General features: G+C 38.2%; 2 protein-coding genes across 3 annotated transcripts; both read right to left on the bottom strand.

Annotated features, from left to right (window-relative positions):
- Window positions 1–1,480: 1,480 nt before the first annotated feature.
- Window positions 1,481–2,252, bottom strand: cmlc1 (cardiac myosin light chain-1). Its single transcript, XM_047149934.2, has one exon. It carries the CDS (start codon window positions 2,188–2,190, stop codon window positions 1,588–1,590), a length of 603 nt encoding a protein of 200 aa, XP_047005890.1. The 5' UTR covers window positions 2,191–2,252; the 3' UTR covers window positions 1,481–1,587.
- A 3,127-nt stretch (window positions 2,253–5,379) lies between these two features.
- ak5l (adenylate kinase 5, like) lies at window positions 5,380–13,153 on the bottom strand. Of its 2 annotated transcripts, XM_017451332.3 has the most exons (8): window positions 12,956–13,139; window positions 10,630–10,816; window positions 8,932–9,099; window positions 8,556–8,728; window positions 6,641–6,754; window positions 5,948–6,139; window positions 5,637–5,718; window positions 5,380–5,555 (listed from the first exon to the last, which is right to left on the bottom strand). In XM_017451332.3, exons 1-8 carry the CDS (start codon window positions 13,013–13,015, stop codon window positions 5,539–5,541), a joined length of 993 nt encoding a protein of 330 aa, XP_017306821.1. In that variant the 5' UTR covers window positions 13,016–13,139; the 3' UTR covers window positions 5,380–5,538. The 2 variants fall into 2 exon arrangements, with proteins under 2 accessions (XP_017306821.1, XP_017306823.1); XM_017451334.3 differs by lacking the exon at window positions 5,948–6,139 and having other exon boundaries at window positions 12,956–13,153.
- Window positions 13,154–13,261: the final 108 nt, after the last annotated feature.

Here is a 13,261-nt window from a genome sequence, read left to right as displayed (position 1 = left end):
CATATATATATATATATATATATATATATATATATATATATATATATATATATATATATATATATATATATATATATATATATATATATATAACCAGCAACAGAGTAATGGGTAGCAGAACACACAGTGCATTTCAGTCTGAGTGCCTATGATGATCCTTGTCCACTACTGAAAGCACCTACAGTGGGCACAACATAAGTATCAGAACTGGATCATGGAGCAATGGAAGAAGGTGGCCTGATCTGATTAATCACGTTTTCTTTTACATCATGTGGACAGCTGGGTGCGTGTGCGTCACTTACCTGGGGAAGAGATGGCACCAGGATGCACTATGGAAAGAATGGAAGCTGACGGAGGCATTGTGATGTTCTGGGCAATGTTCTGCTGGGAAACATTAGGTCTTGGCATTCATGTGGATGTTACTCTGACACGTACCACCTACCTAATCATTGCTGCAGACCAAGTACACACCTTCATGGTAACAGTATTCCCTAATAGCAGTGGCCTCAGCAGGATAATGCGCCCTGCCACACTGCAAAAATTGTTCAGGAATGGTTTGAGGAACATGACAAAGCGTTCAAGGTATTGAGTTGTCATCCAAATTCCCCAGATTCAGTCCAGTCGAGCATCTGTGGGATGTGCTGGACAAACAAGTCTGATCCACGGAGGCCCCACCTCGCAACTTACAGGATTTAAAGGATCTGCTGATTTTACAGGATTTAAAGGATCTTTGCTTTTACCCATCATGAGATGTTTCTTGTGTGACAACATGGTATTGAAAAGCCTTTTTATAGATCATTAATTTACTAACCCAGCTGATATTAATTTGCACAGATAGAGGGTATAATTATTTACGGATTTCAGCTGGTTCCTTGCCTTAACTTGCCTTGGAGAACTGCTCTTTCTTACCATGTTCAATACTTTTTTCCTGTGTCATTCCACTTTATTACACATAGCTTTATTTATGGACTTTAATGTTGTGAATTCTTTATATTTCCAGATTTCTTGAGTTAATATCAAAGTCTGATGAAAATTTCATGTGAATAGCCTCATTGGAAATATATGTACTGAAAAAAATGTTGGCGCATCCAATGCATATTTCCCCCACTGTACTGTATATTGAAGGTGAAAAAACCCAACAGCTCTCTCTAAAATATTTGTTTTGTTCTGCACTATGACACACTAGAAAAATCTATATAGTTTTATTGGCTATTGCTGAACAGTTATTAAACCTAGTTCTAGATATACAAGGCTTTCTGTAAACTACTTTAATACATATTAAAGGATTTAGAACACAGATTTAGAACACAGGTTCTCAGTCTATTAAATTTCTTAACTGGTGTAAAAAGCATTTGATTTGAAGAAAAAATGGCTTCTCTGGGCCTAGTTACTGCTACAACAATACACTCTTAATTCAACATGCAGTTAACCTGACTGTAATCTGAAAGACATCAGCAACAACAGAAAAAGAACAAAATGATAGAGTTGAGAAATCAGCTTTATTTTACATTCACCAATATTCATTTTTCCTTCTAAATGTCCTTTGAATGCTGAAGTCTTTAGAGTCACACAAGGACAGATTACAGCTCACCCAGAGAGGATGTGCTTGACGAATGAGATATAGTTGATACACCCATTTGCATCCTCTTGTCCCGTCATGAGGCGGTCCACCTCGTCTTCAGTCATTCTCTCGCCCAGAGTTGCCAGAACGTGGCGGAGTTCGGCGCCCATCACTGTACCATTGCCTTCCTTGTCAAAAACCCTTAGTCCTTCCACAAAGTCCTCAAATGTACCCTGGTCCTTTGATCTGGAGATGTGCTGCAGCATAGGAAGGAAGGTCTCAAAGTCCAGCATCTTGCTGTTCATTTCCTCTGCCTTTGGCTTCCCTAGAACAGCATGCACGTCCGCATTAGTGGGGTTATAACCCAAAGCCCTCATCACATCTCCACACTGGGCATATCTTATTTTCATTTCTCCTGTTGGTGTCTCGTCAAATAGAGTGAAGGCATCTCTGAACTCCTCAATCTGGTCCGGAGAGAACTCCAATACAATAGTCTTCAGATCAACATGAGGCTCTTTGGGCTCCTCCTGGACTGGAGCAGGAGCAGGAGCTGGAGCTGGAGTCTCTTCCTTCTTAGCCTCAGGTTTTTTGGGTTCTGGTTTCTTGGGTTCGATTTTTTTGGGGGCCATGTTGCTCACGCCTGCAGCCAAGAGTCAGGAGAAGGGAGTGAACCTCAAGCTGTATGAGCCAGTCTTGTATTTTTATACATGCCTCAGAGAGTATGAGATAAGATTTATCAGAAGCAGAGCACTGGCCGACTATAAATGGAGATGAATTGAAATAGACTGGAGTGACACTTAGGTCACACTGGAATGCTTGCTATGACCCATTACAGTCCAGGCTAAACCTATTTAATTACCCTTCCATAGTAAAATTAGCATTAGGGTCTGTTATATTTTGGTCTTTTTGTTGTTTTAAACAAATGCCTAATCTATGTGCTGCATGTGTCCTTTCCCTTGGTTTAAATTTCAAATATCCCTGTCGAAATTTTCAATCATTTTCAACTATCCTTGTTTAATAAAAGAACAGATGACAGCTGATAATATGATAAATATTCATGTAATTCAATTATCCATCAAGATATATCGAAGGTTTGGAGATTTATTGCACATTCCAGTCAGTATGTCAGTAGCCAAATAAATGTATAAAAAAATTTTATGTAGTTATACATTTGTTATACAAATGTATAGTTGGTTGTAAAAGAGGACTCCAAGATTACAAAAAGGATCAAACACCAATGAGATCAAGGACAATGCGCAAGGATAAGGAGAAATGAAAGAGCAGTAGACATCCCAACAGGAGACACCATGAGGGTTGAAAGTTTTCCAAGTACAATACCTTGAAGGTTTATTTTTTGTATCCCCCGTGCACTATCCTCTATGCCTGACCCAAAAAGTTGTATGAAATATTTACCTGATGTTGTTACCTGCGTTCTTTAAACATTATGTTGGTGTCATTGTTCTACTGTGAATAGTCCAACACCCATTAATATCTGGCCAGCGGTAGTACCCTGTGGCATGATTTCTGTCAGTTTGTCAGTTCACAGGCAGCCATACTGATAAGGAGGATAAGGATAAGTAGAATGCTATTCTGAGAGGCACAGCCTTGTTCACTGAGATAGCAGCTCTGAAAGGATGTTTCAGTCCCTGTGAACGATTACCCTCTACATTAAGCCAGAGTAAGTTGTATTGAATAATGTAAATAAAATATCAGTAGGGGATGTTTTTATTTTGTCTGAATTACAGGGTACACAACTTTAATTCTCAGAGTTCATAATCTTCCTGAAAATCCTTGATATATACCTTATGCAATTCAATAAAATTCTTTAGCAAAAAAAAGTCTGCCATCTAGTGTAACATCTACCAAAACACATCTACCACACGGAGACATTTAAATTATGAAATTGCAAAACTTACATAAGCCTGGCATAAATCTGTGTCCACACTCGTAAATATTCTTAAGTAAATTAATATATTTACATATTAAATTGTAAAAATAACTGTTAATAACTTAGCAGACTATCCAGAAACAGAGACAAAGGATATTTTCAAGGAAATGCAATAAACCCCTTAAGTGTGCTTAATGTTGATACAGAATAGATGTACAGACAGGTGCCAAATTAGAGGAAACACAACAGGAAGTGCACTAGTTAGGTGCTGGGTTACAACATGCCACCATAGCATCTTCAATGTGCCTTTGTATAGATTCTACAAGTCTCTGGATCTAATCTCACAAAAGATATTCCCTTAGTTCTACACATCACTCTAAAATCTCTCAGATGTTTTCAATTACGTTGAGATCTGGTGACTGCGAAGTCCATAGCATATCATTTAAATCATTTTCATTCTCATCAAACCATTCAGTGAGCCCTCGTGTTCTGTGGATGGGGACATTGTCATCCTGATAAAGATCACTCCCATCCAGATATAAATTTTCACCATAGGATAATGGTGATCAGTCAGAATAACTTTGTATTGATTTGCATTGACTCTAAGGGGACAAGTGAATCAAAATCATGTTTGCAAAATTTCTTCAACAGCATAACACTGCCACTGGATTTTCCTTTCATTTGGAACACCTGTAAACCTACTCATTCATGCAATTATCTAATCAGCCAATTGTGTGGCAGCAGCATACTGCACAAAATCATGCAGAAACTGGTTAGCAGCTTTGGGTAATGTTCACACCAACCAGCATAATGGGGGATAAAATGTGATCTCTGTGATTTTGACCATGGCAAGACTGGCAAGATCATGCCAGATGTGCAGGTTTGACTATTTCTATAGCTGCTGATCTCCTGGAATTTTCACACACAGCAGCCTCTAGCGTTTACACAGAATGGAACAATTAAGAGAAAACATCCAGCAAGCAGCAGTTCTACAGATAGAAATGTCTTGTTGATAACAGGTCAGTGGAGAATGGCCAGACTGTTTTGAGCTGACAGAAAGGCTAGAGACTCAGATAAACAGTCTGTACAATTGTGGTGAGTAGAAAAGCATCTCAGAATGCACAACATGTTGAGCCTTGAGGGAGATGTGCTACAACAGCCACATGGCCACAATTTACCCATCTTCTAATAACTACATCCAGCATGATAATATACCATGTCACAAACCAAAGTCATCTCAAACTGGTTTCATGAACATGACAATGAGTTAATTTTTCTTCAGTGGCCTTCCCAGTCACCGGAACACCTTGGGGATGTGGTAGAATGGGAGATTCACAGCATGAAAGTGCACCTGAAAATTCTGCAGGAATTGCATGATGCAATTGTCAACATTGACCAGAATCTCAAAGGAATGTTTCCAACATTGTTATGAATCTATGCCACTAAGAATTGAGGCTGAATTTGAGAATTTGAGAGCAAAGGGAGACCCTATCCATATTAGTATTGTGTTCCTAATGAAGTGTTGAGTGTGAGTATGTCTCATGAAGAGTGATTATTAAGTAAGAGAGTCAGCTGGACAGAGGACCATTAATGAGCACAGTGGCCTTGGGGTATCTGTCTATTGTCTGTTTTATCTTCTGTGTTCGCTGTCATGCCACGGCCAAAGGTCAAACATTTATTTAATATGTCCTTTATGCAACATAAAACTGCTTATAATCCAGCAAATTACTTTTCAGTTATCTTCAAGATATTTTTTATAAGATGAAAAATTAGAAACTGTCTTTAAATAAAGGCAGGAAATTTCTTTTACAGAAAATTTCAACAATTCCTCATTTGAAATTTGCATATATATATATATATATATATATATATATATATATATATATATATATATATATATATATATATATATATATATATATATAGAGAGAGAGAGAGAGAGAGAGAGAGAGAGAGAGAGAGAGAGAGAGAGAGGAGTAAATCACAGGTTAAAGCAGAGTAGACTTAAGAAGAGAATGTGATCTTCTCAAATATTCAAAGCCTCTTGGTCCTGGCAAGAACAGTTGTTTTCAAAACGTAGTCACAGTTCTTATAAACCCTTTGGTTCTGCAAAGGAAGCATAAAGAAAAAATAGGAGCTTTATTTCTAATAAATGGTATGGTAACATATAAACATTAAAGCCATTACCTTCTTCTTTTGAGAACAGTTTCTCTTTCACTATTGCTTTGATATCTGTGAAAATTTCATCTTCTTCTCGATCAGCATCAACCTGATGACAAAATTATTATTTACATTACTATAAAATTCCATGCTACCTTTCTGTGATGGCTTTCATCATCCTGCCTTGACAACTGCTAAAAGAGCTTTGCTAATACAAACAAATCTAACAATATTTAAAACCTGACACTTTATTAACCATCTTTAACTCTTAAGGCCCTAGTATATTATTCACTAGTATACCACAAGTATATGGACTATGACAAAATCCAAGCTCTCACCCTAATAATTAGTCCTCTCTCCTGGTAATACTTGGCTATGAGGGTTATGTTGTGCTTGAAGGTTTCGAGTCGCTTCTCAATAGCATGGGTGTTATCATCAGGCCGACCCTGCTGCAGGGCACGTTTCTCCAGGCGCTGACGCAGCTGCTGATTAGAGCAAGCTAGTAGGATCACTAGATCTGGAGAGCCAATCTGACAGGAGGACAGGTTGTTTTAAAGGATTTTTATGTATCCGTGTCTTTTTAAAACTGTTTTGCTGTCCAACAACATACCATAGAATGAAAGACAATTTTGTGGTTTCATTAAAACTGCAATTAGCATTACTACCTATTAGCGCCATTTCTATGGCCCTAATAGATACATAATAGCTGTGATACTGTGTTACATAATAGCAAAGGTGAAAAAGGATTGTCACTAAATACATCATTGGTGACAGTGCATCTGCTGTTTTATGAAAAATACTGTAAGAAAAAAAATAATAAATGTCATGCCTCAAGTAACCTGCAGAGGTCAAACATATTACGTTTTTAAAACCATGCTGTGTGTATCTGTAAAGTTCAAGGGGGTTCTAAGCATTACTGTAGGCAATGATTTAATCAGCAAGTTAAAGGTGTCTGAAGATAACAGTAACAGAAATTATTATTGTAGTGTAAAATTAGATTGCCTTATTTCCCATCTTAGTGAATTGCTCACTTGTTCTTCAAAGGTGAACACCTGAGATATTTCACGTGGGAATCCATCCACAATGAAACCTTTGGCATCTTGTTTCTTGATGAATTGATGCTTGAGCTCCTCGATTGTCGTCTCCTAGAGAATTTAATCTCAGAGGGAGATCAAGGCAATCAGTCCATGTGTATTATCAAATGTTGTACTGTAATATAATAACAAGAGTTTTTTGCATGGTTATTTGCCTACTTTTAATATGTCTAATAAAAACAAACAAACCCGTTTTGATGTTGGGTATTAAACAATATGCTGATACTGACTCAAGATGACCGACTCTAATGTTACAATTAGCACAGCAGTGTACTGGAAATAATAGATAACAATACATTATATTTTACGGGCCTACAGAAATTGTGCTGAAACATCTTAAACAACACTAATCCAGACAAAGCTGTAACACTGTTTAAATTTAAATTTACTTTTTAAAGCCCTCATGTATAAAGGAAGGTGTACTGCCTAATGTTAAATAGTTAAACAAATTATCAGAGTGCCTGAAGTTGTTGCTAGTTATAACCAAATGATATCACATTACCTAGTGTAATTGTGCATGATGAATTATGTCCATTTCATCCATATTTCATACCGCTTATCCTACACAGGGTCGCGGAGGAACCTGGAGCCTATCTCAGGGAACTCAGGGCCCTGGGGGGGCAGCCCACTGCAGGGCACAAACTACGGACAATTTAGAGATGCCAATCAGCCTACAGCACATGTCTTTGGACTTAGGGAGGAAACTAAACTAAGTCACCATGCTCCTCATGTACTAATGTATTTCACATATACTCAGCAAAAAAGTGAAACCTTTAAACAGTGTTTTTCATGCTTGTTCAATGAACCATAAACAATTATAACAAATGCACCTGTGGAACAGTCCTTAACAGTTTACAGGCAGTAGACAAATTAAGGTCACAGTTACAATAACGTAGGACACTAAAGAGACCTTTCTACTGACTCTGACAAACACCAGAAGAAAGATGTCTAGGGTTTCCGCTCACCTGCATGACCATGCCATAGACCTGCTGCAGGGAGGCATGAGTACTGCAGATGCAATAAACTGCAATGTCTGTAATGTAAGATGCCTAAGACAATGTTATAGGGAAGCAGGAAAGACAGCTTAATGATAAATGGTATATGGTCTGCACTTATATCGTGCTTTTTTAACCTTAGCAGTTCCAAAGTGCTTTACACTGGTTCTCATTCACCCATTCACACACACATACACACTCACACACCAATGGTAACAGAGCTGCAATACAAGGTGCTATCTTGCCATTGGGAGCAACTTGGGGTTCAGTGTCTTGCCCAAGGACACTTCGGCATGTGGAGTCACGTGGGCCGGGAATCGAACCGCCAACCCTAGGATTAGTGGACAACCCGCTCTACCACCTGAGCACAGCTGATCGTCTTTGCAGTGGAAAATTACATGTAACCATGTGTCCCTCAAGACGTGATCGAGAACTTGCAAATGCCTTGGTGAAAGAGTGGGGTAACATCTCACAGCAAGAACTGACCAATCTGGTGCAGTCCATGAGGATGAGATGCTCTGTAGTACTTAAAGCAGCTGGAGGCCACACCACATACTGACTGTTACTTTTGATATTGACCCACCTTTGTTCAGGGACTCATTATTACATTTCTGTTCGTCAAACGTCTGTGAGACTTGTTCAGTTTATGTCTCAGTTGTTGAATGTTTTTATATTAATACAAATATTTACACACGTTAAGAAATTTGCGGGAAATAAAAGCAGTTGAATGTGAGAGGAAGTTTCTTTTTTTTTGCTGAGTATAGAGTATATTACTGTATCATCCATTTGCTGATGTCATTGAGCACTATAATGCAATGACACTTCTATGTTGAGACAGAACAGACACAGCACCATACCTGAGGTGCCAGTTCTCCGTTGGCAATGATTTGAGCGATCAGTTCCCATTTCCTGTCACTGGGAGCATGCTGAAGCAGCTGGTTTCTTAAAATTTCCCCGACAGACACACACTCAAAGTCATAATGAGCTGCGATCTTAGCCGTCTGAGTGCCCTTTCCACTGCCTGGACCACCTTTGGAGAGAAAATGACTACAGAACTAAAAGCTACAATGAAATAATGTCAAAAATGAAACTGATCAATAATATATCTATAGATATTGTTTGAGATGTAATTAGATTTAATGAGATTACTCTGTGAGGAGTAATAGGCTGTGGCACAGAAGTTATACAAGTTATATAATGTTTTACCCTGAAATGTCACCCAAAACCCCTCACCTATGATGAATATGATGTGTGGCCTTGGTTTTAATGGGTCAAAGACATCATACTCCTGTATGAGGCCAGAGGACTCAGTCATATCAGAATCACTCTCAATGGAGAACTGAGCCTGAATGGGAGGCAATCTGTCATAGCGTCGGTAAGGCCCAGGACCAGGACCACTGTCTGTGGAAAGTGAAATATAACACACAATCAATTCCCTAGAGCTGACCAGATGTTACTTAGGTGGGGGACTATTCTTAGCACAGCAGGGACACTTTCATGGAAGTGTGTGTAAGGCTGGCATAGCAGTGATATTTGGGGTTTAAAATGCTGTTTACTTAGTGGCTGCTTTATTATACAAATCTGTCCTGTTGGTCCACCATGTAGGCATAAAGGCATAAACAGTATAGCTCATCATTCTCCATGCACAGTTTGTGTTGATCACTCTCTAGCCCACAGGTATCAAATGCAAAGTTGCAAAAAATGGCCCATAGTACCTACTTACTCAACATGTTCACACTAGATCTGTGTTCCATGCAGTACATACCATAGTACAGCATGCAGGGGCCTGCTCCTGACAGATCTAAAATACTGGTTAAAATGAAATGCCTATCTGCTGCATTTGATGCAAGTCTGACCTGCATCTAAAAAGAATTCATCATTGGGTATTGCAACTTTATTGGGTATTGCACCTTTAGTGTGATTCAATGATTAACTCCAAATCCCAGAATCACCCAGTGCAGAGACCAACAAAGTTGTTGAAAAAAGAAAAGTTGATGGTATACAAAGAGATTGGGGACTAAAAACATGTATGTCCTTAGTAGATATAAGCCTGTGTGAGCTCTTCTTAAATCTCTTTCGTAACTTTATATACATGATTGAAATTTGTAAAACTTCAAAAAAAATGTTTAAAAAATAACATATAATGAATGATAACACCTGTAGTATATACAATTAAATAGCTTCTGTTAGTGTAGGTTATTGGTGTTAATTGATAGAATACATTATAATATTACATTATACATTAATGTCCAGCTTCTGACCATAGTAATACTGTTGGCTGATTCTGTTTTAATTATTGAACTGTTTCCCAACCCAGCAGTAACACTGAGGTGTTTAGAAATCCCAGCAACACTGCTGCACCCAACACACACTGCCATGCCCTTGAGATGTTTGCTGAGAAGAGTCCACCAGCTGAATAATATCTGGTCAGAGATGGATGGTGGTCTCATTTAATTGATTGACATGGGAGGTGTTCACAAATTGTCTTGGAACTGTGGGTCTTGATGGACCATGATTCATGGAACCATGGGTTATATCAATAGCTGCCTGTTTTCTGTGTTCCAATCCATACTGACTTTGTTCATCACATGCTTTCCTGTGTGTATACAAATGTTATACTTGCATATTGGAAGTGTGCCAACAGGAACCAACAAATTCATATTCACCAGAGTGTGGTGGGACATTTGGAAGTCTGTGTCTCTTAGTTTCTAATTGTTTTTATAGTCTAAGAATTAGTTCTTCTGGCTGTTGCCTGTTTTTGCATCCTGATTACGTTTTCATTCTTTTCCTTATTTTCCACCACACTGCCTTCTGAATGCTGAATGCTAACATCAACAGATATTTGATGCTTTTAACACCTTTGACAATACATTTTATTGATTAGTTGACAGACGTCAATTAGCCACTCGTGATTGTATTTCGCAAAAGTACCCAGCTTGCAGGGGGCTTTCTTTCCCTGTGCAGTGGTAATCGGTGGTAGTGGTTTACGATCAGGCATGATGAAGGTGTCCCAGGCCACACATTCAGGACCTCCGAGCTCTCTTGTTTTCTGCAGGCAGTTTTCCAGGAAGCCCAAAGGGTCCTCAGGGCGGTGATACATCAAGCCAGTCAACATGCTCTTGGAAAGAGTAATACAGTATTAATGGTATTAATATAAATGCTTTATACATATACAACATATGTGTAACCTTGAAGGATAAAATCCAGACCACTGCTATAAGATTTATTATTTAAGGTTATTCAGGTAACGTATTCAGTCCTAGCCACAACCTAAATACATTATTTTTATTGCGTTTGCCCTGTGTATTTCACAAAATAAAGCCAAATGTCATAGTGAACAGATTATTCCTACAGAAACCAGTGCATATGGATTCTTGGACAGCTCTAAATGGACATAGACAGGTGAAATAAAAAGAAAGAGAAATAAAAAGCGTTGTGAAAAAAATGATAATTGCAAATGGCCACTCTATTCAGCCCACGCGGCTGTGCTGTGGACTGGAAAACCCTTGTGCTAATCAGGTATTTTCTTCTTATGATGCACAAACAGATGCTGTGCATTTACATGTAAATCCACTAAGCGCACAGCTTGAGAAACAATCACTTACTAAACAAGCTATCAGGGTAGACGAACACGAGATATCTAGTAATAACTCACTGATGATGATGATAATAATAATATCAATAATAATAATAATAATGTTTCCATTTTCTTTTCAAACTCTGCTTGTTGGTGATTTCAGGATAAGAAGATGACAATGAATTTAATGAATGAAGTATTTGACTAGAATGTCAGTTCTGAGAAACATCTGCGAGGACTACAAAGGCCCAGCTCTGTCATTCATATGGAGTATTTTTATCTTTACACTTTCAAAAGAGTTATTACATAGACTGAATATTCTGAACATTGTGTTGTCTTTTACATGTGAGGAAAATAGATGTAGATGTGATTAACAATGACTAATAGAATGTGTTGTCTACCTGTACAATGTACATACACAAAATCATTTTCATTAATGCCTGTAACTCATGTTAAATGCCAGAACATTGTGACTCTCTCTCTCTCTCTCTCTCTCTCTCTCTCTCTCTCTCTCTTCTGTTCCCTCTCTTTCTTGCTCTCTCATTCTTTTCCTTTCTTTCTTTTGTCTCAAAGTATGATGATTCACATGAGGTAAATAGGCAGCTTGTTGCCTTGGAGACAGCCAGTGGACTACATGTGGAGTTTTCATTCTTCACCTATCACCAAAAAAACAAAATTTTGTCATAGTCACAGATATTGCACAGAAATACTGACCTGCCTGGTCCAGCATGCGTAAGCAAAAATTCCATCTGTTTCTCCACTGAAAATCTTATAACCTTATAATGTACTGTTACATAAACGTCCAATTTTGTATTGAGTGCACTTTATACCAGCATGTGTTTATCAACCTCAACCTCAACATTCATTTTATCTGCTGCACAGGACCTCTCAGAGTTCACCCTGCTTGACACTCTCAGAGGATAAACTTGCCACTTGCATGCAAACTTGTGGCTCAAGGCTCTGCAATCAGAGCGTCCCACTCGAGGATCGCCATAGCGACACATTTCAAGTATCTAATTTGCTTTGTAACTGTCCAAATCAAAGAGACATATGTCTATTCCATATTTCCTGTACCAAACTGAAGGCACTTTTCCAACAATAAAAGAGTGTGTTTTATTTCCCCCAGCTCAAATTATAATTCATATAATTCCCTCAGCAAGAAACTGATTGCTTATTGAAACTGCATTTGATGTTATATATTTGTCATTAATTGATCACTTTCAAAATATACAATCTGCAGATATTCCAGGACAACACTAATGAATCATTAATGAGTAATCACTCTGTAAGTGCATGGTTTCAAAATGCACTATGCAGGAGGACTGAAGATCCAAGAAGCACTTAGTAAAATCGATATCAAAAACTGATGATAACACAACGTGTTGAAGAGCTTATAACTTCAGACAGACTGCTTTAGTAAAAGTAAACAGACTGGCATTTTATGTATGAGTACGACAACCGCACAAAGATACAATCTCACAGAGATATCTCTGCGTGGATAACTTTTTAAACAAACTGATATTCGCCTATGCAGTTGACACTTATGACAGATGTTTACAGCTGTGGTCGCCCTACCTGTCCAATGCTTGTCAACGTAAATATATGTATCCCCATAAATTACTTCGGACAAGTTTTTTTGTTTCTTTGTTTTCTTTTCTTTGCCTAGCGAGTCTGCCATACCTCAAACAGATGAGGGATCTGTCGTTTGGAGAGATAGTCCTTGGCGTCGTTGGTGTTCATCTTCTTCTTTAATTGAAGTGAACCAATTCCGCTGGTGAAAAGAGCGTCCGGTGGAGTATTCCGCTCGGCTCTGGGTTGCCAGATTGTTGTAACAGTGTTCTATGTAATCCTTGTTTCTACCCTTCCCAGTTTGCAACAAGCCAAAACGGGACTTTGTAGAATGATTGTTACATTATATAGATATGGCTTAAAAAATAAATAAAAAAGAAACAAAACAAATTTAAGCATTTAAAATCTTATGAATTA

The sequence above is a fragment of the Ictalurus punctatus genome, chromosome 22 (assembly GCF_001660625.3).
Source record: "Ictalurus punctatus breed USDA103 chromosome 22, Coco_2.0, whole genome shotgun sequence".
Taxonomy (NCBI): domain Eukaryota; kingdom Metazoa; phylum Chordata; class Actinopteri; order Siluriformes; family Ictaluridae; genus Ictalurus; species Ictalurus punctatus.
Note: the sequence above shows the minus strand (reverse complement) of the source record. Positions and strands in the feature narration are given on the sequence as shown.

What these genes read in the sequence shown, in the direction of transcription:
- cmlc1 (XM_047149934.2), bottom strand. Translation starts at nt 2,190, where the DNA reads ATGGCCCCCAAAAAAATCGAACCCAAGAAACCAGAACCCAAAAAACCT.
- ak5l (XM_017451332.3), bottom strand. Translation starts at nt 13,015, where the DNA reads ATGAACACCAACGACGCCAAGGACTATCTCTCCAAACGACAGATCCCT. An exon ending in AGATCCCTCATCTGTTTGAG is followed by an intron (nt 10,817 to 12,955) that starts GTATGGCAGACT and finishes ACTCTTTCCAAG; the next exon opens with AGCATGTTGACTGGCTTGAT. An exon ending in AGAGAGGACTAATTATTAGG is followed by an intron (nt 5,719 to 5,947) that starts GTGAGAGCTTGG and finishes TTTTGTCATCAG; the next exon opens with GTTGATGCTGATCGAGAAGA.